Source organism: Sciurus vulgaris, assembly GCF_902686455.1.
Source record: "Sciurus vulgaris genome assembly, chromosome: 11".
NCBI classification, from domain to species: Eukaryota; Metazoa; Chordata; class Mammalia; order Rodentia; family Sciuridae; genus Sciurus; species Sciurus vulgaris.
The window spans coordinates 11633460-11659185 of record NC_136472.1 but is presented as its reverse complement, the minus strand read 5'-3'; the positions used below and the strand labels follow the sequence as shown (position 1 = coordinate 11659185).

Sequence of the window (25726 nt, the reverse complement as noted above, 5' to 3'; positions counted from 1 at the left end):
CCGGTGTGCTTCCCCTTTTCTGCCCGCAACCCATATGCCAAAATTCCTGCTGTTAAACTCTTTCCTGCCCATCCCACCTACTTTAAAGGCCAAAGGACCACTCTCCAGCCTCTCTGAGGTTCTCCCTCACCTCTAGCTTCTGGATACTGGCCCTCCCCCAGTGCAGACCTCATCCAACAACTTCTCCACCCTTATTCTGCATTAAACCAGGGCTAGAAGGCAGGGAGGCAGGATATACAGATAAGTCACTTCAGCAGGATCAGAGGGACACTGGAGGTGGGGGTCCCCGGCTACTCAACCCATGTAGCCTGCCAGTCACACTCCTGCCTAAGCAATTCCCACCAGGCAGAACTTCTTTTCCACAGCTAAGCCTCCGTCCTATGTCCTGGCCTGCCCCTTAAATCTAAATCTCATTGCAAAATGCAGTCTGTCCTGCTCATAATTCTCCAGCTACTGTAAAGATTAGGGAGATACCATGAAAGTAATGAAGATTGCACAAGCAAAGGAGGTGTAGTGGGAAACGGAATTTAAGGAGTCTGACAGGTTCTGAGAGGCCCCAGCAATAAGCTAAGGGCACACCCCAAGCCAGCATTTAGCACTCAGATGCTAGCTCTGAGATCAGAATGCTCAGAAGCAAGACAGGTATTGAAGCTTAGCTCCAACTCAAGATGAGCTGCCAAAGGGTTGGGGTTGTAACTCAGTGGTAGAGCACCTGCTTAGCACATAGGAGGTAATGGGTTCCATCCTCAGCACTGCATAAAAATAAAGGTATTGTGTCCATCCACAACTTTAAAAAAAAAAGAGCTGCCAAGGAGAAACATCTGAGCAAGAACTAATCCATCCTTACCCATGTGGATTCCAAACCAGAGATGTCTACTCACTGGTTCACAGAATGCTCCCAAACTGGTCAAGTTCCCAGCCTGGTCTGTGCCTGGTAAGGTCACCTTCTTCCCCCACTCCCCCAAGCCAAGAGCCCTCTTCTGTGCCTAGACTAAGGGATGAGATATGAAAAATAAGTAAAACCGCAAGCTAGAGATGGAAGGCTGTCATGATTTTTCTGCATGTACCTCAAACATGAATTAAATAGCTCCCAATTTTTAACCTAAATGGTTTACTGTCAGGGAGACCATCAATACTTTTGGAAAACAGTAAGTAGAAGGGCAAGAATCCCTGAAAAGGGCATAAAGTAAATGCAAAAGAAAAACAAACTAGTAACTATTCGTTTCTGCAGAATGTCAGATGACAATTATGACTGCTTGATATTGTAGGAAGCAGGACATGCTGAATAGACTTCAGAGTGACACATGCTAGGTCCATACCCTACCTTTGCCACTTCAGATGGATGTGATCACAAGCCAAGTTACTGAAGTCCTGAATCGTTATTTTCTTGTTAAAATGCAGACACACCACTAAAGCTCACCTGCAGCCAGGTAGCAGCCAACAGAAATGTTCCAAATAGCTGATGCCTGGTCCTCCAGACTTACCTACCTCAGAGCAGCTGTGGCAAACAGTTGGCCCTCCCTGCTCCATGGGTTCTACAGCATATATACAACCAATATGACACACAGCAAATACTCAGAGCTGGGATGTAGCATAGTGGTGGAGGCACATGCCTAACACACTTGCAGTCCTGGGTTCCACCCCAGGTACTGTCAAAGTAATTAAAAATAGGAAAAAACAACATCTATACCAAGCACATCATATTTTTCTCATCACTATTTCCTAAATATAGTATAACTATTTAGTGTTTACATTATATTGGGTATTATAAATAATCTAAAGATGATTTAAAATATTGTTTGTACATAGGTTATATGCAAATACACCATTTTATATAAGGGACTTGAGCATGTGAAGACTCTGATGTTAGAGGGAGTTCCTGGAATCAATCCCTCCAGGCACTGAGAATATCAACTATAATTATAGTTCCTCTGTACACTGTGAGCTACGTTAGCTCTTACCATCATTAGCAGGTATTTGCTCCCTTCACTGAAGGTCTAGTTTATGGTTCCTAAAAATTAGGTAGCTACAGCCAGGCACAGTGGGTATGCTTATAATCCTAGCAGCTCAGGAGGCTGAGGCAGGATTGCCAAGTTTGAGGCCAGCCTCAGCAATTTAATTTAATGAGGTCCTACACAACAGAGCAAGACCCTGTCTCTTTAAATTTTAAATATAAAATTTAAAGGGCTAGGGATGTAGCTCAGTGGTAAAACACCCCTGGGGTTTAATTCCCAATGTCAAAAAATAAAATATACATTAGTTAGTGATAAAGCCCCCCGTGAACACCCACCCTTAACTATTTCCCATCATTCCCAGATAGAAGAGTCACCAAAGGAAACAGGGCAATAAAAGCAAAACTGAGGCCAGGACTCTACTTCTGCTCTTCTGAAGACTTCTCTCCTGCCAATGGAGATGCTGAAGACATAGAGAGCACCCTGCTTCAGTTTATCTATTCCCCTTTGAAGGAGCCACCACTCACAAAAGGAGGCATGACAGGACAGGGTTCAATGTTCAGTTTCCTTTAATGACCCCCATCTCCCTGAAGGGCAGGTGCAGGCAGCAAGGCGATGGCAAGAGATGTTCACTTGAAGACCTTGCCCTGATTGAAGGCTTTGCCCACATGCTGGAAGGCCCCCTCCCAGGAAAAGTACTCTCGAACCAGCGTCTGGGTCTCCTCGCTGCCAGGATCCAGTTTCCGCCAGGTATATGACTCGTAGTCCACCTGCCAATCTGGACTCAGCTGAAGATAAAAAGCCAGGAAAAAGGTATGTGGTTAGGTTACCAAACACTGTCCCATATCTGGGCTACTTCCAGCTCAGACTATGCATCAGATCCCAAGAATCTTGTGAACAGCAGCTGTTCCAATGTACACTCCTAAACTTTCCTGAATGCCCAAAAGCCAAGACTAACCCACTGTCCTTCCTATATCCTACCCTCAAGAGACTCCTCCCCTTCACCTTCCTCACCGGAAAGGCAAGCTCCTGGCCTCTGAAGACCCAGACTCCAGAAATGGAGCTGCTATTGTTGGTTCCAAAGAGGATGACACTGGCAAAGGCATTCTTCCTCAGTTTGTCCAATCGCTGAAACATTCCTGGAGGGGAAAGGGAGAACACTCAGCCTTTGAAATAACCCCCACTATAGATTTTGTTCCTCCTCCCAGACCTACCCTCTGCTCACCAGTGATGAGGTTGCAACTCATGAAGGTCTGGGTAAGCTCTTCAGGGAAGCGGTACTCAGCGTACCACAAGGACCAGCCATCCTTATCAAAATGCTCCCAAAAATATGGCAAAGCTACAGAGAGCGTGTCTTCATTGGAGTATTTGCGTTTAAATTCATCCAACACAAAGGCACTGAAGGAAAAAGAAAACACAAGGTCAGGGAGGAGAAAGTTCTACTGAGACAGCAAAGGGCTGCCAGGCTAAGGAAAGCAAAAAGGTGTTTTCATTTAAAATTTGCTGGTTTAAATGAAGTGGCCACTGTACTGGCAGATGTGTGTAACCATGTGAGGGGAGAGAGCTGAAAGGGTCTGAACAGGGGCCTGTGGGTCCTGCTCCTGGAAGGGCATAGCTAACTGCTGCCCCCAGGTGGAGACTCACCCTGAGGCCTTCTTTCTGTCTAGCACCTCCCAGGCTGTTTCCCACCAGCCACATCAGTTACTCCTAATTCACCTTTTCCCCACACCACAGGCCTCTTCAGGTTACACAGACGGTAACAGGAATGTAAGCACAGGACCTCCACCTCAATCTCACACTCATGTCATTTAGTCCCTCTGTACCCAGAAACAAGTGTGGATATTGAAAAACTCATTGAAACAATCTGTCACACTAAGCCAAGAATATAAAAATCTAAATAGGAAGGATCACACACCCCACGGTTGAAGTTCTAGCCTCCTCCTTTTCAATTATAAAAATACATGTGGACTAAAGAAATCACCTATAATGCCAGTAAAAAGGATAAGTAATACTGTTATGCATTTTTAAAAGATGCAGTCATGATCTATGCTTTTGTGTGTGTGTGTGTGTGGTACTGGGGATCGAACTCAGGGCCTTGGGCTTGCGAAGCAAGCACTCTACCAGCTGAGCTATCTCCCCAGCCCTATGCAGTTTTTTAATTGTGAAATACTATCAAAATTCTTTGTAGCCAGACTTGGTGACACACACCTGTAATCCCATCAATTCGGAGAGCTAAAGCAGAAGGATCCCAAGTATAAGGCCAGTCTCGACAACTTTGTGAGACTCTCAGCAAAGCCTGTCTCCTAAAAAAAGGGGCTAGGAATGTACTCAGTAGTAAAGCACCCCACGATCCAATCCCCAGTGCCCAAAAAAGTCCTTGCAGCTGGGTAAAGTGGACATGCCTGCAATCCCAGCTACTTGGGAAGCTGAGGCAGGACAATCGCAAATTCAAGGCAAGCCTTAGCAACCAAGACACTGTCTCAAAAAATAAAAAGGGGCTGTACTTCAGTGGTAGAATGTCCCTGGGTTCGATTTCCTGTACCAACACGCAAAAAAATAAAAAACCAAAAAACCCACCTTTATAAAACATTTTTTAGCGGCTCAATAACCTTCTACTGCATGCATGTGCCACAAATCTATTAATTCATTCAATTATTGGCATAAATATCCACAATAAATATCCCATTATTTCAATTCTTGTAACATGCCCATGAGTTAAGACTGTTACCCTCCCTTTCCTCCCTTTCCAGATGAAGTTAAGGGGTATGATTTGTCTGAGGGTTATGACAGCCAAGGCAGAGAATTTGCCCTTTAACCCCAGGTCCCAGAATCCTTTCTAAATACTAGAAACCTCATCTGAGAAGCATTTTAAAAAGTTCACCCACCAAGCTGGGGATACAGCTAAGTGATGGAGCATTTGTGTAGCATGCACAAGGCCAGGGGTTCAACCCCCAGCACCACAAAAACACCCCCCCCAATAAAAACAACAAAAAATCGAACACTTCAACCACCCACCACTTAAAAAGGGACTGGACATTTTCCCATACCCTCCTAAACTGCTCAAACTTGTCCTCCGCTGCTCTTAATAACCACAGGATAGGGGAACATGGCTAGCCAGAAGATCTAAGGAGGACTAGAATCAGTGGGATGCAGTGATGCACTCCTGTAATTTCAAGGAGACTGAGGATCACAAGTTTGAAGCCAGCATGGGTAACTTACAGAGACCCTGTCTCGAAATAAAATACAAGGGTTGGGGATGTAGCTCAATGGTTGAGTGTGAGGACCCAGCATGGTGTGTGCTACAGAATGGCTGCATCTGGAGCCTTCTTGGTCTTGCACAAAGGACCTGGGAATAAGAATTTTCTCAGCTACCCTCCAAGTTGCTCCTGTTCATTAGTGTAACTTTTGTCACCTACAACTCTAGATGCAGCTATCACATCTACCACCAGTAGTGCTCCTTCATGCTGGGTCACCTCTTACCAAATAATTACGAAATGGGGTGCATCAAACCTGAACCCTAAAAGGGAAAAGGTGTTTAAATTCCTTGCATTTGAATGAGCTTGAGAGGTCCTTTTGTATATCTACTATGTGTAAAAATGGCTAAGAGTTTAATGGAAAACTTTTGTACAATAGTAGAATGAAGACAGTTCCAAATAAAAAGCAATCATAAATGGGAGTACATGGAAAAAAAAAAAAACAACAACACCACCTGAACCCTTAAAGACCAAGTAGTGAAAGGATGGAATGCTTTGGGACTGGCACAGTGAGTGGAGAATAGTGGAGAGACAAGAGTCACACAGCAGAGTGACCACAGAAAATGTATTTCTCATATTGAGTTTTTTTTTTTTTTTTTGGTACCAGGGATTAAACCCAGCAGCACTTAACCAGAGCTACATCCCCAGCCCCCTTTTACATTTTATTAGAAACAGTGTATCACTGAGTTGCCGGGATTACAGACATGCACCCTAGGCCTGGCTTCTCATATTGTTTTAACTCCCAATAAAATAACTTAGGGCACTAACTGAAGGCCTGATGACAGAGAACTGAGCATACACTAGATGTACTACTTTTTTTTAATCCTCCAAATTTCCCCTTTTCCCTATTCTTTTTTTAAAGAACCTCTGCATTTACTGAAGAGAAGGTACAGGTGACCAGTCACATCTACTTCCTTCTCCTAAGTGGTTCATCTACCTAAGTTTGTTGACAATGAACTAGATAGACACTATGTAAGCCACAATCATCCTCCTTTCTCTTAGCAAGCAATTTTTGTAGGTCTAATTCATTACAATAGCAAATAAATAACCAAAGGATCCTGCTGTTGTCCACTGCCTTAGCAAAGTCAGCCCTGGAGAGCAAACTTAAGGCTCTCTACACATCTCACTTCTGAGAGATTCTGGGATGCTCGCAATCAAATGAACATGCTCAAATCCAATCCAATAATCTCCATCCCAAAGTTTGTCCCAGCCTATTTATTTGTTAGAAAGTGAGTTCCAGGGCTAGGGATATAGCTCAGTTGGTAGAGTGCTTGCCTCACAAGCACAAGGCCCTGGGTTCAAATCCCCAGCACCACAAAAAATAAAAATAAAAAATAAAAAAAAAAGAAAGTGAGTTCCAAAGGCTGGGGATATAGGTAAGATGTAAAAGTTCTCGCCTAGCATGTGGCCCTGTGTTTGATCCCTAGTATTACAAATGTGGGAGTTCCAATGTCCCCAAACACTGGATGTATTTGGAACTGGTTTAGTCTACTTTCAAAATTTATCCAACTCTTAGTAAGAGCTCAGTAAGTTGCTTCATTTTAAAATTAAGGACTGGGGATATAGTTCAGTGGGATGTAGCATGTATGAGGCCCTGACTTCCATTACCAGTACCACGATGATAATAAGTAAAAATTCAATTAAAATAAACCTCTCCCTTTTATATAAATAACCTAAAACTCTGGTACTACTTATGTGAAGGGGACATAGAGTTGAGAACAACCTTCATTAATCTTACCTCTTAGGCAGGTGAGCAAAGGGGTCCTTGGCCTTGGGCTCAGCAGCCAGTGCCTGCTCACATTCATCCATTTCCTCCTCTGGAGCCGGGGCAGCTGCCTTTTTCTCCTCTTTCCGCTCAGCCTGGGGCTTCTGCTTCTCTTCCCGTGAACCCTTCTCTTTCCGTGGGGTGTCCTTTTTAGGCTGGCTTTCTGCAAACTTCTTAGCTGGTGGAAAGGGAAGGGAAGAAAGTGAATATCCTGCCTCTTTCCATGTTCTTCCATAACTAGGCAGCAAGCAAGGAAATGAGGAAAATGAATGAGACAATTAAGCAACCCAGACTCCAAACTGCCCTGCCACGTGTCCTTCACCAAGACCAGTATACAAGCCTGAGCAACAAATATATGCAGTCCGACGACTCCTATTTGAGTGCAAATGAGCACATGTATACAAAATATATTTTGTGGGTCCCCATATCCCAAAGGTTGGACAAAAAAAATCAAGGTGTTGACATGGAGTAGATCTGACCCTGACCACATGTTCCTCTTACCCCCTTAAACTTACCATCAAACTGAGCCATCTTCTCACACAGTTTCACCTCCCCCAAGACAGCCCGGAACTGGGGCTGATTAATGCAGGTGAGGAACCAGCGGTTGGTATTGGGAAAGGCCTGGCGGAAAGAAGGCTCCAAGACCTGCCAGGATATAACGATGGTAACAAAGTTAGCAGAGGGAAAGTTCCCTAATAAAACTTACGGCAGAGGGTGGGGAGATAGCTCAGTTGGTAGAGTGCTCACCTTGCAAGCACAAGGCCCTGGGTTCAATCCCCAGCACCGCAAATAAATAAATAAATAAAATAAAATAAAACTCATGGTAGAGTCTAGGATCCTCCTATCTTACTCCACCAAAGATCCAGTCCTCACCTCCCTCTCGAAGGCCAGAAAAACAGCATCTTACAGCACCATCTTTCCTTGAGCGACTACACTGCTACTTCTTTCTTTCCTTTTTTCGGCAGTACTGGGGATCGAACCTGTGGTCTCCTCACACATGCTAGGCAAACACTCTACCACTTAATTACATGCCCAGCCCTTTCATTCTGAAATAAGAGTCTTACTAAATTGCCCAAGCTAGCCTCACACTTGCAATTCTTCTGCCAAGTAGCTGGGATTACAGGTGGCCAATCAAGTCCAATTTAATGGATACTTGGTCCCTTTCTCCATTAACTATCAACTATTTGGTAAGACTAGCATCTTGCTCTTTTACAAGCATTTCACATATATCACTCCCCATCATTTTAAATTTCACGTAAATAATTTTTTTAAGTGGGATCAACACAGAGCCACAACAGAATTATATATATAAGAATATCTGCTGGACATAATGGCACACACCTGTAATTCCAGGAGGAATTGAGGACTCAACTCAGGAGGCTGAGTCAGGAGGAGCACAAGTTCAAAGTCAGTCTCAGCAACTTGGCGAAGCCCTAAGCAACTTAGTGAGACCCTGTCTCTAAATAAAATATAAAAAGAGCTGGGGTTGTGGCTCAGTGGTTAAGCACCCCTGGGTTCAATTCCAAGTACCAAAAACACTACACTGACTATGTTATATATACAGACATGCACATTGAATGTGTACATACAGACACACACACACACACATAATCATCAAACTTTACAGGGCTTGGGATACAGCTTAGTGGTACATGCTACACATGCCTAGCATGTGCAAAGCCCTGGGTTCAACACCCAGCACTGCAGAGTGGGTGGAAGAAACAAACCTCAGAGCATTCAACAACAAAAATGTATGAGTGCCATGCACAGTTGCATGCTCCAGTAATCCCCGCGACTTGGGAGGCTAAAGCAGGAGATCACAAGTTCAAAGTCAGTCTCAGCAACTTAGTGAGGCCCAGTCTCAAAAATAAAAAGGGTTGGAGATGTAGTTCAGTGATAAAAGCACCTCAGGGTTCAATCCCCAGTACCAAAAAGTATGAATAATTTAGAATAACAGATGGTCCTTTAAGTTTAGATTCACAAAGAACTTACTGTTGTGCCTTTTTTAGTTTGTCAAGATCAGAGAGGAAAAAAAAAAATCTTGTAATGGAGACAGAACACAGCAGTAAGTAGTGCTGGTTCTACAGAATTAGGTTCAAACTCTGTTCCAGTGCTTCCTAGCTGCATTCCAGAGGCAAGTTACATTCCTCCTCACATACACAACTGGTGTCCAAGCACCAAGAGGATCCTGTGAAGTTCTTGGAACAGGGCCTGGCATGCAGTAGGTGCTTTTTTCTTTGCTATTATCACATTATTATTCTGGTACAGAATGGATCCAGAATTATTGTTTGGAAATCAGCAATGTCATTCCGTCCTTCCTTTTTGATTCAATAACCTGGACAGTAATTATTATAGACTTTATGCTGAAGACAAAACTTGAATTCAGATCTGCTCCAAAGTCACACCATAAAAAGGTCTTTATGCTGCAGTCACCACCCTGTCCTCTGTCTTCACAACTAAGCTCCACCAGCCTTCCCTGGAAATAAAGGAAACACTAAACATCTCATCCATAAAATAAACTAAGGGCAACAGAACATTAACCAACTTCTCAGAAGTGAACCAAGTCGTGGTACTTGATCCTGGGATTCCCATAGATGAGCTGTTAGCTCAGACTTCCTTTCAATAAAGTCCTTAGCAGAATCCAGGATAATCTGGAAGTTTTGTCACTTTCTTTCTTATACCCATCTACTCCCTGCCAAACAGGTTCTTTATGAACATCACCTGTTTATAGAGCCACAACAGGGTGCAGACAACTGTGATGTCAGCCAGTGTCACTCGTTCGCCCACCAGAAAAGTCCTTGTCTTCAAGTGAGCATCCAGCAGCCCCAGAATTCGCCTCACCTCTTCCTTTGCATTCTCAGTGGCCTATTGATTTAAACGCTCAAATTTAATCAGCAGTTACCAATCCCTTTTCCTCACTCTCTAACAGAACGTAGCTATTTCACAAGTCCTGGCTCATTCCCACCCTCTTCTATAAATCTAGGATCATTACAAATGTATCACAAATGAAGCTCTCAATGTGAAATTTCTTCATGGTTAGTTGGGCTTCATTTCCCACTGTACTGATGGTAATCACCCATGGGAAGGAAACTTAAAAGGTCATTGTCTAACTACTCCCCCTCCATCTGGCATAACCTCCCTACAGCAGAAATCCCACCTCTGATCACTTAAGACAGAATCTATCTCCACTGGGTCTGACAAGTCCCAGAAAATATCTATTGCCCACTGTTCCAAACTTAAACTTTAAAAGTTATGTCTCTGCATTGCCCACATCTTTTACTAATTTTGCTTTATTTCCACCTCTCCAACATTTCAGGAGCTGATGTCACCCCTTGCCCTTGCCTTCTCCCCAAGTTCTAAAGCTCACCTGTTTGTTGTGGTGCATGATGCCCAGGGTAGGGAACACCCAGGTACTAGCTGGAGGCACTATGTCACTATCAGCAAAGCTCACCCACTGCACCACCTGGGCTGCTGCCTCTGGAGTACTTCCCCGCAGCTCCTCATTGCTTACTGCAGAGGCAGAACACAAAGGTCAAAACTTTGGGGTTATGCCAATACCAATCCAGGTCCCTGACAATTCCTCCTTGTCCACTGCAATTCATCCAAATTCCCCTCTATGTCCTCACCTTCAGACCACCCCCATTCCCATATATCCCTGAAAATTACCATAGTAGGCGATGGCATTGCTCTCAAACACACAGAATCCATCATCACCCTCAAATGCTGGAACCTGAGGACAAAGTAGTGAAAAGATAAAATACACAGGAATTTATCACTAACCAATTCCAGGAACCCAACTGTTTTGATAAAAATGTTTATATAAGACTAACAACACTTGCTTTCCAAATTATGACACCATCCGAAACTCAAGAACCAAAAAGTTGAATAACCATATCCCTTGCAATCTGAATTCACAGTATTTGAACTAAGCAATCCAAACATTTTGGATATTATGAGTTATTTGTATAAAAATTCCTTAATCAAATAAGCCGAAGGCCAGAAACTAAGTCTTACATCTACATCTAAATCATTCCAAGTATTAGATTGCAGCCCGCATAGCACCTGACCTCCTCTACTGTTAGTATGGTTATTTACTTATCTCTAGGAGCCCCTTGGAGTAAGAATACTGCTTATAATAAAAATTTGATATATCTGCACTTGGTCGAAATGCACTTTCTCACAAAGAAATAGCCAGTGAACTGCTTAAAATCATTGAATATCTCCATTATTTTTTACAACTACACAGGAATCTACAACTATCTCAAGGTAAAAATTTTCTTAAATCACTGAATTGTAAAAGAATACACCATGGGAAGTTCCCTTTTAAAGATGGAGGCCATATCCAAAGTGATGGAATTTCAGGGCTCCTTGAGTTCTCAAGCCCAGAAGTTCCTCTCCACTTCCCTACTCACCTTGCCAGCAGGAAATTTGCGGAGAAATTCAGGGGTGCGGTTGGTTTGGCCAAAGTGGAAATGGGGTGGTGCGGAGAGCACGCGGACCTGAGCCCCACTGTACTGAGCAGCGATGAGGGCCTTGAAGGCCCTCCAGTTTTCGGGATATGTGTACAGGGTCTATACAAGAAAGAGGACAATAAAAACATAAGAAGGGTCCCAGTACTAAATGCCACACCCGCCCCAGGATGACTTTCCTGAGTAATTCCAATCTGTCCGATTCACTTTACCTTCTTCTGGGGAACCAAGTTCTTTGGTTTTTGTTACATGTAATCAGAGTCCTCTGAAATACCAAGAACAGAACTAACACACCAACTGCTAAATAAAGCTTGCTGACAGATCTGACCTTCCCTAAGGGCATCTAGAAGCGTTCTCTTCCCCTCAAGTATACCTCCAGGAAATCCTTAACTTCAGGTTCCATCAGTCCCTCTGCCTACAAACATAGACCCCTCCCTTTCCTGAGCCCTTGTTTCATTCATTCTCGGTGACCAAACGCCTGACTACGGCTGAGCTGCGCACTGCTTCAAAAACATCGCCCTGTCTCTCGGCACACATACGGACTGAGAGATTTTCAAGTTCCCTTCGGAATAGCCACGTTGATATCGAATGGCATGCTCTCTTCCGAAACCTACTCCTCTTCCTAAAAAACCGTTCTTTCCTTGTCGCGCACATCATCCCTCCGGTCCTGTCCTGAAGCGAATTCCCAAGTGTTTTCTCTATTAAACTGAACAGCAGTGTCCAATTAGTCTGACTTCACTGTCCAGAGACTCCTCTCGCTCCCAAATCTTGAGACGAACCTTAGTGCTGCCAGCCATCTCTACCCACAAAGACCCTCTTCTCTTCACTGTCCCCGCTGTTGTCCCACAAAACGATCGTAAAAGTTCCGTCAACCTGCTCAAATTCCATTTCTCAAAGCCGCAAAGAAGCCGATCCATCTTTTTGTAGGTTTCAGAGCGCCGGAACCCAACATACATCTCTATTCTCTTCCACCCCAGAACCTTCCACCCCTGGCTTTCGAGAGCCCCAGACTCAGTTCCCCTCCAGGCCCTAGGAACCCTGTCTCCGACAGTATGGTCTGCAGACCCTGGATCAGCGCCTCACTTAGCTCCAGAACTCCTCTGACCGCGACTGGCCCCATTCCGGCAGAGGATGGCGGCGGATAGGGTGAACCGGTTCACCAGAGCCGGCAAACTTACCCCAGCCGCCATGGTGATTCCGCAGAGAAAGGGGGTGGGGCTATCGATGCTGCCGCAAAGTAAGCCGCCAGAGAGAGAAGGGAGGGGGGAAGGGGAGAGCCGTGGAGAAATAACAGCCGGAAAGTGAGGACGACATAGAAGGCATACGCACGACAGTTCCGTATCCAGCGGCGCTGAATTGGGAAAAGAAAGGGGTGGGGCCTGCTGGCCTGCGCGGAATAGGCTCGCGCCTGCGCAGCAGGGCTCTTGGCTGGCCCGCCCCTCAGGCGTAGCGGGCCAATCGGAGCCCGACAGGACGTGTAAGGCACCGAGGGAGGGGAAAGTGTGAGAACCTGCTGGAAGAGCCGCCCCTTCGCAGCTTCGTGGCGCGGCTGCCAGCCTCGCGCTGCGCGAACTCCGGGGGTGGTCCGTGCCGGTTCTCTCACCCGCCCGCGACAGGAGATTCGCTGGTAGGTTCCACCGAGTGGTTCACACAGTGATTGTGTGAAACCCAGAAGAGCAAGTAACAACTGCCGAGCGGAGGTGGCAGTTTGATAAATTCCTTTTGTTTCGCTTGTGTTTTCTCTAGAAAAGGATGTATATCCAATTAGGGCCCAAGTCTGAAACCCACTGAAAAGTAGGTTTCCTCCCATTAAATCTCCTTGCAGCTCCGGGATGCTTTTAGGGCACCGGACCTCTGCCACGTCCCTTCCACATCCTTCAGGAGGCTGGGCCCTTCAAGGCTGAGGATTGTGGGACTGCAACGTAAGGCAATTCCGTTCTGTGTGTTTATGCGGGGGTACTGCAGATGGAACCCAGGGACGTTCTACCACTTGACTACATCTTCGACTTTTTTTAAATGTTGTTTTAGTTGTTGATGGACCTTTATTTTATTCATTTCTTCACATGCGGTGCTGAAAATAGAACCCAGTACCTCACACATTCGAGGCAAGTGCTCTACCACTGAGCCACAACCTCAGTGGTTGACCAGGCTGAACTCAAACTTGTGATCCTCCTCTCTGGTTACAGGCATGCACCAACACTGAGGCTGACAGTTACGTTCTGATGGGTTGCTTTTTTGCGGGGGAGGGTACTGGGGATTGAACCATTTAGCTACATTCCCCAGTCTTTTTGAGACAGGGTCTCACTAAGTTGCAGAGGCTGGCCCCAAACTTGGGATCCTCCTCTCTCAGCTCCTGAGTCACTGAGATTACAGGCATGTGCCACCCAGCTGGGCTTGACTGGTTACTTTGTACCCATATTCAGGTTTGAAAAATCTCATCCAGTTTAAGAATAGGATGAACTCTCCTGTTCAAGGGGAGACCCAATGAACCCAAATTTCTAGCCACACACTATAAACGTGGGTTAGCAGGGTAACTGTGGAGGCAACTTTGTTCTAACAAGTACTGATCAACCCACCACAATGTCATTCGGGAATCTGGGGGGTGGGGGGCCAGACTGTCCAAAGGCTGCATGAAGCCCTGGGAACTGGCAGGAAGAAAGGGTAGAGGATTCATATCAGGTGAAAATTAGAGAAAACTAGAGTGTATTTGTATTAAACTAGCAGCTTTATTGCCCTTTAGGGTCCGAGTCCTCACTTAAGGAGTTTTCTAAGTGCTTGAGGGAGAAAAACCTGTAAGAAATGATGGAGATCAGGGAATAGGCCTTGGGAGTCCTGGAGTGGGGTCACGGAGAGAGTCTGGTCAGCCTGGGAAGCCAACACCACAAAGGCCAAAAGGGGCTCAGTTTTTGGCCTCTGTTCACCACTATTCAGTCCCCTCAGTTCCTGGGTCACCCGAGCCTCTGCTGCCAGCCACTCTGCTCCCAAGCCAGCATTGCCTTCATCTCCTTCCTTGGCTTGCTGCTGCAAGCGTCTCCGAGCACGCCGTCGCCCCTGCCATACTCGGTGCCACAAGGCACAGCGCCAGCTCACTGCAGAAGGGGAAGATTCACCCTTCCCTGTCTCGCCCTTCATCTCTTCTTGGGCCACCTCAGGTTCCACGGGTCTGTGCTCAGCCAACAGCACTGCATGGCCTGGCTGCCCCTCTTCTCCAGTGGCTAGATACTTTCTGGTCACCAGGGGTGATTCCCCTGGTTGCCCAGGACTCTGCATGGCCCAGTCCTGTGGTGTCTCTCCAACTTCTATAACCATTTCTTCTACCCCATCTTCATTATGGTCCCCTACACATCCCTGCTGCTCCCCTTTCCCCTCCTCACAGCTCTTCTGTCCATCTAGCTTGAATCTTTTGTTTGTCCCTCTCTGGGGAGACTCCTCAGTCCCACCTCCTTCTGACCGTGGTCTCTTGGTTCCCTGTTCTATATGGCATCCCAGTGCTTCTCTTAACACCTGGACCACAGCAGCAGTAAGCTGGGGGAAGGGAAAAGGGGGTAAAGGAATAGGCATGGCAGACAGCAGGGAGCTCGGAGAGCTGGGCTGCAGAAGGGGGAGCAGCCCCCAGTCCCGACCCCGAGAGGAGCGGTGCTGGTACTGGAGGCTTCGGCAGTAATTAGCTGCTGCTCGGCAGCAGTTCTGTAGACGCCCAACCACCCGGCTGGTCACGTTGGCTGCAACATTGTGACTCAGGTCAAAGGGGTCCTGGAGATTCATGGGGCCAAGGCGCAGACCTTCCCAGAGATTAGAGGGCAGGCCCCCTGCCACTGGCAATGCCTGACCTTCCCTCAGGGATAGCAGTGAGCCAGCAAGATCCCAGCAAGAGATGCAGGAGAAGAACTGGGCCAGCAGGGAACCTGGAGGAGGAGGTGGATTGGGGAAAGGGGTCAGTTGGAGGCTGGAACTGAGACAGGGCCTGCATCAAAGTCACTTCCTTAGCAGGACTTTCTTTTTCCCTCCCAAGGGGCTCAGAACGGTCCTGAGACCAGGCTTCTCCATTCTGATCCCTATAAACAAAAGGTCAATGGGGCTGGGGAGATAGCTCAGACGGTGCTTGCCTTGTAAACACAAGGCCCTGGGTTCGATCCCAAAAAAAAAAAAGCACCAAAAAAAAAAAAAAAGGTCAAGCCTCCCCACTTACACCTGCAGCCATGTCCTTCCCCAGATGTTTCTCCCTGCCTTTACTAGCAGTGTAGCTTTAGGCAAGCCACTGAACTGCTCCAAGGCATGGTTTCTCCATTGGTGAGGCTGCTGCCAGACCCATGCCTGGTGCAGTGAGTATGACGCATTACCACTACAGTGACTGAGATTATTAGTGGTCCTCCCCAGGCTCCCCAGACTCACTGAGGGGCTCCGCATTGGTGCTGGGCTCCAGTCTTGAGGCATCCCTGGGGAAACTACAGTCCCAGCCATCAACTTCCACTTGTTCCCCCTCACCTATGAAAGCAAAAAAGGAGAGGGTCAGCCTGGAAACAGGAAGATTAGAGGGATGAGGGGTGGTAATGGGGGGGAGGGGGGGTGACAGCAGAAATCTCATTCCACGGTAGTTTTGTAAGGAAGAGGAGGCATGAAGCTGATGAAGTACAAGGTTGAGGTTGGGCTGAAGTACCTGCTTTTTGGGTGAGTAGGGACACAGTGGGCAACACAGGAGGGTCCCTGGTCTGAAGGAAGTAGATGACGAGTAAAGTCAAAGCGTAGTTATTGAGAAGGGGGCCACTCCCTGTGTAAATAATCAATAATTCCAGTTAGAGAAGAGGTGTTCCCGAACCCCTCATTGGCAGTTTTCTCAACCCTGGTTCCGGTAGCACCTCCCTTCTCTCCCTGAATCCTTTGTTCTGATAGCCAACTCAGACCAACTCTGTTCTGCTTCATCCTCACCTGACAGCCCTCGACCCTGAGCCCAGCAGCGGAGAGTGTACACGAGGGGCCGGACTCGCCCATCCAGCTCAGAGCACAGACTCAGGAAACGGGAGTTATGCAGGGCCAGCCTGGAACAAAGTAGACAAGGGTGTTAGGGATTGGGAACCTCTCGCCCCATCAGCTCTTATTCCAGACTTAGGGCCAGCTGCAATAAAGTAAAAAGAATGTTTCCCAAAATGTTGCCAAAATGCTGGTCTTGTTCTGGGCATAGTGGTGCATGCCTGTAATCCCAGTAACTTGCAAGGCTGAAAGAAGAATATCACAAGTTCAAGGTCAGCCTCAGAAACTCAGCCAGACCCCACCTCAAAAAATATGAGGGAGGTAGCTCAGTGGTTAAAGCACCAATGGGTTCAATCCCCAGTATTTAAAAAAAGAAAGAAAGAAAAAAAAAAAGCCGGTCTTCTGAGAGACTGTATAAAGAATGTCAAAATCCAGGCTGAAGATGTAGCTGAGTGGTAGAGGAGGCCCCATGTTCAATCCCCAGCATAATGAAAAAAATTATGTCAAATGAACTTGGGTAGCACAACATCCTATGTGCTCATCTTGTACATTCGCTATTCACAGAACTGCTATACAAGACTGCTCAGAGCCTTTATTAAACAAAGTTATACAGGAAAGAAGTGACAAAGAAAGGGAAAGGGAAGCAGGGAAGAGAAGAGGGAGAAACCTGTTTGAATTTCACTTTACACTTCCCAAATTTATGTAGCCATAGAACTCTTCTACTTCTTTTAAAAATAGCATTTCAAAGAACACACTGCCAATACTGAAATGGAAACCAGATAAGAGAGGTTAGTGGTAGAAATGGGACCAAACAAGGACCACTTGACTCAGCAGATACAGGAGCCTCAAATCAGGACTCCCTCCCCAGCCACCCCAGAACTCAGCTGGCCTCCCCCCACCACACACAAAGGTACCGGTTACTGAGGGAGACGTCACCATGAAGACCAGAAGGCCGATGGCAGAATTTGACAACAGGGCGCCGGGCAGAAGGCACAGTTTGGACTCGATATACCCCAGGGACACAGCCCCGGAGAATGGATCCCACCAGCTCCAGCATTGCTGCTCCCTCTGGCTTCTCCCCCTTTGGGGCCTCTGCTAATTCCAGGGCCTTCCCCAAGTCCTGCTCCCCCCTGTCCTCCTGCAGTGGTGAAGCTGGAGGCAGGGACTGGGGAGAGGCAACAGTCTCAGAAGCCAAAGCTGAGTCCGGAGTTTGGGGTGCCAGGGAGGAGGAAGGAGTTTCACAGTCCAGAGCTTCAGAATCTTGGGGAGAAGCTGGAGACTGTGAGCCTAGAGGAGAGACTGGGGCGCAGGCCAGGGCTTGAGGGTCCAATGGAGAAGCAAGGGCTGAGTCCAAGGATGGAGACTCTGGAGCCTTTGAGACTGGCTGTGGATGGAAATGAGCTAAGTGAATGCCTCTCCTGTTACTCCCTAACCAGGGGACATCTCTGTCCCCAAGATAGTATCTATTACTTACTGGTTATTATATGCCAGGTTCTAATCTATGGGCTTTACATATATTAACTCATTTACTTTTTCCTCATAGCAATCCTTTCTTAAAATAACCTTCTAATTCCATTAAATGGTCTATATTTTACAAAACAATCATTGTCATGAAAGACAAAGAAAGGCAGAGGAACTATTCCAAAATAAAGGCTAAAATACAACAGTACATTGTCAGGACAGCTGTACTAGTAAAAAATTTCCTGGACTTGACCACTGTATTGGGGTTACACATTGGAGTGCCTTTTTTCTTAAGTAGTACACATTGAAATATTAAGGGTAAAGGGACATGATGGCCACCAACTCTGGAGATAAGCCTCAGCAACTCAGCAAGACCCTGTCTCAAAATAAAATTTTAAAAAAGGGCTAGCGATGTATCTCACTACTAGACAATCCCTAGGAAAGAGAGAGAACACAACTCTTGAGGGTTGGGGGTGTAGCTTAGTTGTACATCACTTAGCTAGCATGCCTGAAGCCCTGGGTTCCATACCCAGCACTGCAAAGAAAATAACTTTTTTTGTGGGGGCAGTAGGTACATAGGAACTTTACTTTCTGTTTAACTTTGCTAAGAACTTAAAACTGGCCTAAAAGTCAATTTTTAAAAGAATAATAGCCCTTTTCTATTCCAAAAACCAAATCTGTACATTAGATTGTCAGAAAATACAGATAAGCAAAATCCCCAAATTACCTTACTTATATAACCTTTTATCCATTCATATTCACATTTCTCCAGCAACAATAAACCTTTTATAGGTCTCATTATTCCCATTTTTACAAATGTAGAACTAAGGCAGAGAGGTTAAGAACTTGCCCAGTCATATGAGCATTCTCCAGCTGCCTCCCTGATCACTCACCTGGGGCTCTTCCAAGTCACCCAGATCCAAGAAGAGGTCAAGATCACAGCCATGGACATCAAAGCTGTTTACAGAAGAGCCAAAAGGATGGACCACACAGCCTAGGAGCCAAGCAAAGAAAAAAGGTGGAGAAACATTAGGGAAGAGCAGGAGATTGCAGAACACAATGGATGAAAGACCAATCAAATAAACACTTCCAGCTAAGAGAGGGCTAGGTATGCAGACACACCAGAGCTGGAACAAAGGACAAGAGCTCAGGCAAGGGGCAAGGGACTTACCAGGGAAGAACTCTGTGAAGACTTCCTGCATCAGGGCTACCACAAGGCTCCGAAGCTGCCGTTCAGCCTCTGACAATTCCCTCAAATGGACAAGTTTTACCATCTGTGCTTCCACATCTGGAGCCTCAGCCAGTGCTTTGGCCAGCTGGTGACTGTCAGGTGCTGCTCCTTTGGGGGATTTGGAGGCTGGACTCTGGAACTCCTTCTGCTCCCGTGGCCGGACCCGCAAGCGATGTCCTTCTAGGCTGTGCTGGGACTGTGATAAGACAGCCTCCCGAGCACCCACATCTCCCATCTCCACAATGGCAAATACTCCCTGGCAAAACACAGGAATGATGGTTTTGCAACCAAGAATCCAAATACACAGTACCACAATGGATACAAATCTTTGAAATGCAGATTAACTCATGCGTTGGGAATAGGATCTTGCTGTTTTCATCAACAGGGAGCCTATTTAGAAAATTTCTCTCTTCCATCTTATACATTATATTCTCACCCCAGTGTGCTGCTGAAAAGTCTCATTTTATCTATTTGTTGTCCCTTTTCCCAAAAATGTGATTTCACAGACTATAATATGACCCACCCCTTAACTCTTGACTCTTAACATTCAGAAAGAATCCATATAGGCTGGGTGCAGTGGCACACACCTGTAAATCCCAGCAACTCAGGAGACAAAGTTTGAGGCCAACTCAGCAACTTGGCAAGACCTGCCTCAAAATCAAAAATAAGCCAGGTGCAGTGGTGCACACCTATAATCTTAGGAGACTAAGGCAGAAGGATCGCAAGTTCAAAGCCAACTTGGTGAGTCCCTGACCAACTTTGTGGCCAGCAACTTTGTGAGGACCTGACCAACTTAGTGAGACCCTGTCTCAAAATAAAACATAAAAAGGACTGGGGATGTGGCTCGGTGGTTAAGTACCTCTGGGTTCAATCCCTGGTACCAAAATAAGTAAATAAATAAGACTGGGGATATAGCTTGGTGGAAGTGACCCTGGGTTCAATTCTCAGTAGAAAAAAAAAGAATTACATGGCACTGGTGATGTAGCTCAGTGGGAGACCACTTGCCTAGGATGAGCAAGGCCCTGGTTCAATCCCCAAGACCACCACCAAAAAAAAAAAAACCTATGTGGGGCCAGGGTAGAGCACACATTAAACATCTGCAAGGCCCTGGGTCAATCCCCAGCACAGGTGCACACAAAAAAATCTATGTAACGCACACTTCCAGGCATGAATATAAACACGTAAATCTCATCTTCAAGGAATTTAGCATCTAGAAAAAAAACAGCAATATGACAGCCAGGCTTCACTGATTTGAGTGAATTGAATGACATTCATGGGACCATATTTTTAAAGGTAAAATGTTAGCAGAAGCAATAAAAACATAGGTGTTTGGGGGCAAAATACATTATTCTTTTATGTCCTCTCCAGTAGTAAAGCTGGAGCCACATCCTCATTATAAAGAGGCACCCTCAGTTGGGTGTAATGACACACACCTGTAATCCCAGCAACTTGGGAGAATGAGGCAGGGGGACTGCAAGCTCCAGGACAGCCCAGGCAACTTAGCATGATCCTGTCTCAAAAAAAAAAAAAAAATTTTTTATTTTAAAAGTTGGGAATGTAGCTCAATGGTAGAGTGCCTCTGGGTTCAACCCAGAGTACCAAAAAAAAAAAAAAAAAAAAAAAAAAAAAAAAAAAGGCATCCACTAAGACAATGTGAAGGGAATGGAATTGAGTCACACAAATTCTACCTACACATCTACTGTTGACCGATTTTCAACAAAGGTGCCAAGACCCAGGAGGAAAGAACAGTCTTACTGATAAATGGTGCTAAACAACAGTCATATGCAAAAGAATGATGCTGGACCTTTACCTCATACCATATACAAAAAATCAACTGGGAGAATGGCCTCACCAACACACAGGCCTGAGTCACAGATGGAGAATGACCAAAAAAGGGTATGAGATTTCTTTTTAAGGTAGTAAAATCATCTTGGAATTAGATAATGGTGACGATTGGAGAATGTTAATGCAGAGTAACCACTGAATCATATACTTTTCTTTGCGATATTGGTCATTGAACTCAGGGGTGGTATTCACTGAACTATGTCCCCAGGCATTTTTCTTTTCTTTTTTTTTTTTTTTTTTTGTCTTGAGACAAGGTCTTGCTGATGTGCTGAGGCTGACCTCAAACTTGTAGTTCCTGAGTTGCTGGGACTGAATTACTTTTAAAGGGTGAACTGTTACGTTGTGTAAATCATACCAATTAAAAATCACATCTCAATTATCCTTCCCATCCTCATTTTCACCTTTATTCCAAACAGAGTAAAGAACCTAAGTGAAGCCAAGGACAAAGGCAGTTACTTGGACCTAAGCAGATTAGTCTCTGAGGAATCATAACACACCAGACTACAGTTCAACATCAAGTTTGCAATCAAAGCCCCAACTAGAAATTAGATGTCCCTTTGCCTGGCCTGGTATTGATGCACACATTTCTCTCAAAAACTTCAGGGAGAGGAGAATTACCAGATTCAGAAGACTGGTGTCTTGGCCATTTTTTTTCCCTCTCTATGCCACCATTCTTGATTAGAGCTACCATTTGTTTAGAACTTATTATAAACCAAGAAATTCACATACACTACTTCTAAGGTCATAAGACTCTCATGAGGTATGTATTATTTCCATTTTACAAATACCTCTAAAATTCAGAGAGAGTAAGAACTTGTGGCTGCCTCCCAATTAGGTTCTTAAACTCTAGAATCTCCAACTTACTTATATTAATATATTTATATTAATGTATGTTAGGTATTATATGTTATAATACAGTAATATAAATAATATAATTATATTAACATGTTAACTTCAATATATTGATTAAAGAAGATCACTCTTTGCAAATGAAATAATTATCAACAAAAATGGGGACATTGACGTTTCTGGAGAAGTAACCCAGGGCAGACACTGACAACTGCCCACCCAATATACATTTTCTTTCTTCCTTATGAACAGTACCCCGACTTTATTCAGAAGCAAAGTGCCCAACTGAAAAACCTTAATTTCACAGGTTTCCCTACAGCTAGGGGTAACCATGTGATAGAATTCTGATTGAGGAAATATAAGAAGTCCACTAAGGAGCCAGACACGCTGGTGCACCCCTGTAATCCCAGCAGCCTTGGAGGCTGAGGCTGGAGGATCAAGAGTTCAAAGCCAGCCTCAGCAACAGCAAGGTGCTAAGCAATTCAGTTAGACCCTATCTCTAAATAAAATACAAAAATAGGGCTGGGGATGTGGTCTGTAGTTGGGTGTTCCTGAGTTCAATCCCCAGTAGGGAAAAAAAAATAGAAGTCCACCAAGGAGGCCTCAGGAGGAAGGGATAAAGTGTGTCAGACTGAGCAGGCACTAGTCTTTTATACTCTGCCCTTCAACCTAGTGAGAGCCACATGTCATGTTAATAATGACAGAGAAAACAAAACAAAACAAAACCACAGACTCCCCAGGCTAGATTTCTTGTTACTCAAGAAAAAATTAAGCTTTTATTCAAGCCACTTGAAGTGTGGTTGCTTAATGGAAGCGCTAACAAAATCTTCTAAAAGAAGACCTGGTCTGCTAAGGATATATAACTTTTTTGTGTGTGGTGCTAGGGGTGGAACTCAGAGCCTCAAGCATCTGGGCAAGCACTCTACCACTGAGCTGCTCCCTCAACCCCAAAGGACATTTGGGATCACCTAAGCCATACCTATATAACCAGAGTGCAGCCCCAGAACCACAATATGAACAACACAGCACCACATTAGTGGACCTATTTCAAGAGATTAAAGAAACAGTAACAAAAGGTTTGCATGGAAGCAAGCAAAAAGGACCACCACAAACAAGTCTGTTTTGCTGTCCAGGTCAGGTTTTTCGGACCAAATCGCTGCAGTAGCTCTTAATGTAGTTAATAAACTACCAACCAGTTTACCAATCAGCTTCTTCGGGGGTTGATCTGCCAATGGTATGATAGTCTATAAGCACCAACTTGCACTATAATTACTCATTAAATTGTCTACTTTTTCCTCTAGATTGTAAGCTCTGTACTAGCAGAGACCACATCTATCCCGTTCACTATTCAGAATGCAACCCTAAGTACAGGAGCAGATAAAATCCAAGGGATGGGAAATGTGTGAGAATCTCACAAAGCTAGGCTATCTCAAGTTCTGTGGAATCCATGAAGGACAAGCCACATTAGGAACCAGCCAAAGCAAACTGCTAGTTTCTCTCTTGTCTCTTTCAGTATACAGTACACCTGATACACTCTAGAGCCATTCACTCTACCTTGTCTTTATCCATGACAACACTGGCCACAGGTCCAAATGCCTGGAAGTACTCAGAAAGCTGAGCAGAATTCGCATCTCTGGGAAAGCCACTAACAAACACACTTCGAAGTCCCTGGGCCTTTCTGGCAGCTCGTAGTTCTACTAGATGCCGGTGCTTCCGGCCTCCCAAGTGGGCATCTAGGCTGGGTCCTGCAGAGACAAGTGTGAGACAAAAACATCCAAATTATTCTTCAGTGTACCCATCTTCTGGTTCTGCTCTGTGCATACTTAAATCCTACCAATCTTTCAAGTCACAGAAAGTGTGACCTTTGAATAAACAAAGTCCTGGCTCCCTTCATATTTGACATTCTTGTCTATTTGTCTATATGGTGCATTGTCTAAGTGGTTTCCAGGAGAACTGTTACACTACAAGTAGTTCTTAACCCATTATGTACATCATCCTATATTTAGGACACCTATAAAATTATTCAATTTAAGGCTTTTTTTCATTTGTGTTTTTGGTGCTGGGGATCAAACCCAGGGTGCTCTATCACTTAGCTACATCCTCAGCTTTTTAAATTTTTTTGTTTTGAGAGAGGGTCTCACCAAGTTGCCCAAGCTGTCCTTGAATTTGCAATCCTCTTGCCTCAGCCACTAGGATTACAGTTGTGTGTCATTACATTTTTTTAATGTTTTTAATTTGTATTGAGTTTTGAGTACAAATAAATTTAACTTGACATTTAGAAAAAAATGATTCACTCTCTAAAGTTTGTCCATTTAAAAAAAACCCTGTTCTGTACATTTTAATCTCCAATTTTAATATTTAACACCATAATGTTTTTTAAGTCTACAACTCAATTTTAGGTTTAATTTTAATAATTGTTTTACTTCACCTGGTTAAAGATATCATATAGGAAAAAAAAAAAAAGAGACTAATTAAAATAACCTGAATAAAAAACTTCCCTAAAAGGCTTTTTTAAGTCTTTAAAACAATGTAAAAATTTAAAAATATGGAACACCTCACAAATTTGCATGTCATCCTTGCACAGGGGCCATGCTTATCTTTTCTGTATCGTTCCAATTTTATTATATGTGCTGCCAAAGTAAGCACTCAATATAAATTTTTATAAGTGTCCTATATATAGAATGATGGGACATAAAAGTTTTAAACCATCAATATATGCTAGGTAGAATAACACCTAAAATGATAAAGAAATTAACTGGCAACTTATCCAAGTCATATAGGAAAGAACTGAATAAATCAAGGTCCTGGATGATTCTCATGAATCAAATGTAGGTATGTGGGTAGTGACTACAAGTGTAGGATCTGAAATTGCACTGCCCACGTTCAAATCCCAGCTCTGTGAGGCTGTGTAAGACCTTGGCCAAGTTGCTTAAGCTCTTGTGCAACAGTTTCCTGAGAATAAATTGAAGATAATAAAAGTACCTACCACATAGCTATTATTCATGTATAGCACCTGGCAGGGTCTGGAACATGGTCAAATGTGGAAAAAAAATAGCTTCCAGTATTATTTTTATTACCAGTCAGCTGCTTGATGCCCCCAAAGTATCTGTCAGGTCAAGAAAGACTCCTGTGTTTCTGGTTTGCCCTACTAGACATATGGTGGGGTACCATTCACAGAGAAAAGGAAGAATAGAAGACTGTTCAGGAAGATCACAATTCTAGATTTCACTGAGCCTTCTGCACTGCTGTACAGGACCTCTGCCTTTTCTTCCTGATACCTTCTACCCCATTCATGCCTATAAAGTTTCACCTATCCTTGCCTCTGGTCCTCTGTAGGGCTTCCCCGACTTCATTACTGCCTTTCCTGTGATGGTACAGCTCTCCAAACAAGTGCATACAGCACTGAAACTGTCTCAATCTAGATGGTGAGCTCCTGTATCTGAACACCCCCCCCCCCAAAAAAAAAAAAAAAAAAAAAAAAAAAAGCCAGCAAAGGACCAGGCAAAGAGCAGATGTCCAGTAGATGATGGTTACAGAGCAAACAATATAATGAAACCTTCGTAGTGGAAATTTCGTATACGGGAAAGGAAAGGTGTAAGGTGGTGGGACTTTTCCCACTCTCCAATCTTCTCGTTCACGTCAAAGTGAAAAAGGGGGTGAGTGACCCTATTAACCGACTTAACGGCAACTATGATCAATTACCCTAACTTTCGCTAGAACCCAAAGACGAAACCCGCAACCACCCCCCTCACTAGCCACCGCTTACGGTTGGCTGTAGTAACGTGGCAGAGGCGGCAGCGGAAACCCCCACGAGGCAGCGATTCGACATCCGAATCCACCGCCGCCATGACGACTCTCCTGTACAGACAAAATGTAACCACTTCTGCCACCGCCGGAATTCCTCCAAATCGCGACGCGCTCGGAGGCAACTT

The 25726-nt window shown here is 44.8% G+C and overlaps 2 protein-coding genes across 4 annotated transcripts; both read right to left on the bottom strand.

Annotated features, from left to right (window-relative positions):
* Positions 1 to 2503: 2503 nt before the first annotated feature.
* EEF1G (eukaryotic translation elongation factor 1 gamma) lies at positions 2504 to 12767 on the bottom strand. The gene is made up of 10 exons (XM_079102195.1): positions 12619 to 12767; positions 11384 to 11542; positions 10638 to 10701; positions 10339 to 10481; positions 9693 to 9836; positions 7487 to 7616; positions 6945 to 7149; positions 3178 to 3350; positions 2967 to 3091; positions 2504 to 2740 (listed from the first exon to the last, which is right to left on the bottom strand). Exons 1-10 carry the CDS (start codon positions 12628 to 12630, stop codon positions 2582 to 2584), a joined length of 1314 nt encoding a protein of 437 aa, XP_078958321.1. The 5' UTR covers positions 12631 to 12767; the 3' UTR covers positions 2504 to 2581.
* A 1379-nt stretch (positions 12768 to 14146) lies between these two features.
* On the bottom strand, positions 14147 to 25726 carry TUT1 (terminal uridylyl transferase 1, U6 snRNA-specific). Of its 3 annotated transcripts, none has more exons than XM_079102141.1 (9): positions 25561 to 25725; positions 23349 to 23539; positions 19041 to 19356; positions 18763 to 18863; positions 17323 to 17792; positions 16367 to 16476; positions 16098 to 16208; positions 15833 to 15925; positions 14147 to 15345 (listed from the first exon to the last, which is right to left on the bottom strand). In XM_079102141.1, the coding sequence occupies exons 1-9, from the start codon at positions 25640 to 25642 to the stop codon at positions 14192 to 14194; spliced, it is 2628 nt and encodes an 875-aa protein (XP_078958267.1). In that variant the 5' UTR covers positions 25643 to 25725; the 3' UTR covers positions 14147 to 14191. The 3 variants fall into 3 exon arrangements, with proteins under 3 accessions (XP_078958267.1, XP_078958269.1, XP_078958268.1); XM_079102143.1 differs by lacking the exon at positions 25561 to 25725 and adding an exon at positions 20534 to 20610 and having other exon boundaries at positions 23349 to 23480; XM_079102142.1 differs by lacking the exon at positions 23349 to 23539 and having other exon boundaries at positions 25561 to 25726.

Bases quoted from the DNA above. Each gene is read 5' to 3' on its own strand.
- EEF1G (XM_079102195.1), bottom strand. The intron at 10,702-11,383 runs GTGAGTAGGGAA...CTTTGTCCTCAG, and splicing joins GCAAATTTCCTGCTGGCAAG to GTTCCAGCATTTGAGGGTGA. The intron at 7,617-9,692 runs GTGATGTTCATA...ATATCCTGGCAG, and splicing joins TGTTGTGGCTCTATAAACAG to GTCTTGGAGCCTTCTTTCCG.
- TUT1 (XM_079102141.1), bottom strand. From the start codon at position 25,642: ATGGCGGCGGTGGATTCGGATGTCGAATCGCTGCCTCGTGGGGGTTTC. The intron at 17,793-18,762 runs GTGAGTGATCAG...TTCCATCCACAG, and splicing joins GTGACTTGGAAGAGCCCCAG to CCAGTCTCAAAGGCTCCAGA. The intron at 16,477-17,322 runs GTACCTTTGTGT...ACTTTGTTCCAG, and splicing joins GACGTCTCCCTCAGTAACCG to GCTGGCCCTGCATAACTCCC.